This window comes from Empidonax traillii, unplaced genomic scaffold, assembly GCF_003031625.1.
Source record: "Empidonax traillii isolate 1590-97213 ecotype Southwest subspecies unplaced genomic scaffold, ASM303162v1 scaffold22057:size9269, whole genome shotgun sequence".
Lineage (NCBI taxonomy): Eukaryota > Metazoa > Chordata > Aves > Passeriformes > Tyrannidae > Empidonax > Empidonax traillii.
This window is the reverse complement of record NW_020962969.1, coordinates 1-1,189: the sequence shown is the minus strand read 5'-3', so window position 1 is coordinate 1,189 and position 1,189 is coordinate 1. Positions and strand designations below refer to the sequence as shown.

The 1,189-nt window shown below is 66.2% G+C and overlaps 1 protein-coding gene across 1 annotated transcript; it reads right to left on the bottom strand.

Annotated features, from left to right (window-relative positions):
• Positions 1 to 6: 6 nt before the first annotated feature.
• On the bottom strand, positions 7 to 993 carry CCDC115 (coiled-coil domain containing 115; the record flags this gene model as incomplete). Its single annotated transcript, XM_027911411.1, has 4 exons — positions 7 to 206; positions 282 to 407; positions 462 to 617; positions 823 to 993. Coding segments are annotated over 3 exons (419 nt in total), but the record flags the coding sequence as incomplete, so codon positions are not given.
• Positions 994 to 1,189: the final 196 nt, after the last annotated feature.

Here is a 1,189-nt window from a genome sequence, read left to right as displayed (position 1 = left end):
GGGGCAGACACGGGGGGCCCTGGGGTGGTCCTGTCACGTGGGTGATGACAGCACTGCCACCCACTGGTGGAGCTCAGTGTCACCCACAGGGTCCTTGGGGGCTCCATGTCACCCACGAGTGGGTCTCAGCGTCACCTGCAGGGTCCTTGGGGACTCAGTGTCACCCGTGGGCAGGTGCTGTGTCACCTGGGCAGGCTCTGTGTCACCTGTGAAGTGTTATCATGGCTCTGTTACTTGTGGCCCTGTGGGTCATGGTGCCACCTCAGTGTCCCCCGTGTCACCTGCAGAGTGTCCCTGGTCCTCTCAGTGTCCATGTCACGCAGTCCCTGTGTCCCCTGCGGTCACTGTGCCACCCTTGGTGTCTCCCTGGGCCTTGACGTCATCCGGCGTCCCCGTGGTCTCGGTGTTGCTGGGGGTCTCGGTGTTGCTGGGGGTCTCAGTGTTGCTGGGGGTCTCGGTGTCCCCCAGGGTTCCTGAGGCGCTGCTGTCCCCAGAGGTCTCTCTGTCCCCTCTGTCCCCGCCCAGGAGCCGTTTCTGCCGCAGGAGGTGCCGGTACCGCGTGGCCGCGGCGTCCACGGTGCCCTGGAGCTCGGCCACCTCCACGGCCAGAGTCACCCCTGGGGCCAAAGGGCTCATGTGGGGTCATGACCTTCGGGCCCTTCCCACTTTTGTTGATCCCCTTTTCTTTGGGGACACCCCAGATTTGGGACCCCCCTGCTTTGGATCCCCAAGTTCCCCCCAGGGTTCAGGGACCCCCCCCCAGATCCCCCCTAGTTTTGGGGGGTCCCCAGGCACTCCCCAGTGCCAGGCCCCCCTTCTCACCCTTCTGGAAGCTGCCCTGTGCCTGCCGCAGACTGGGGGGCACCAGCACCCCGAACCAGCCCAGGGGGTCTGGGGGGGGCTGGGTGGGGGCCCCCCTTTTCTCTGGGACTCTCCGGCGCTGCCGCAGCCCTGGGGGATGGGACAAGGTCAGTGACCCCCCCCAGAGAACAACTGAGAACACCCCACAGCGCCTTCAGTTCCTCTCCTGCACCCCCCAGCACCGTCCCCCAGCACCCATGGGTGATATCCCCAGGACCCCACATTTCCCCCCAGCACCCCCAGAGGAACCCCCTGAGCACCCCCAGTTCCCACATGGATCCCCAAGGGACCCCAAAGCCCCCAGAACTCCCCAGGGACCACCCCCCTT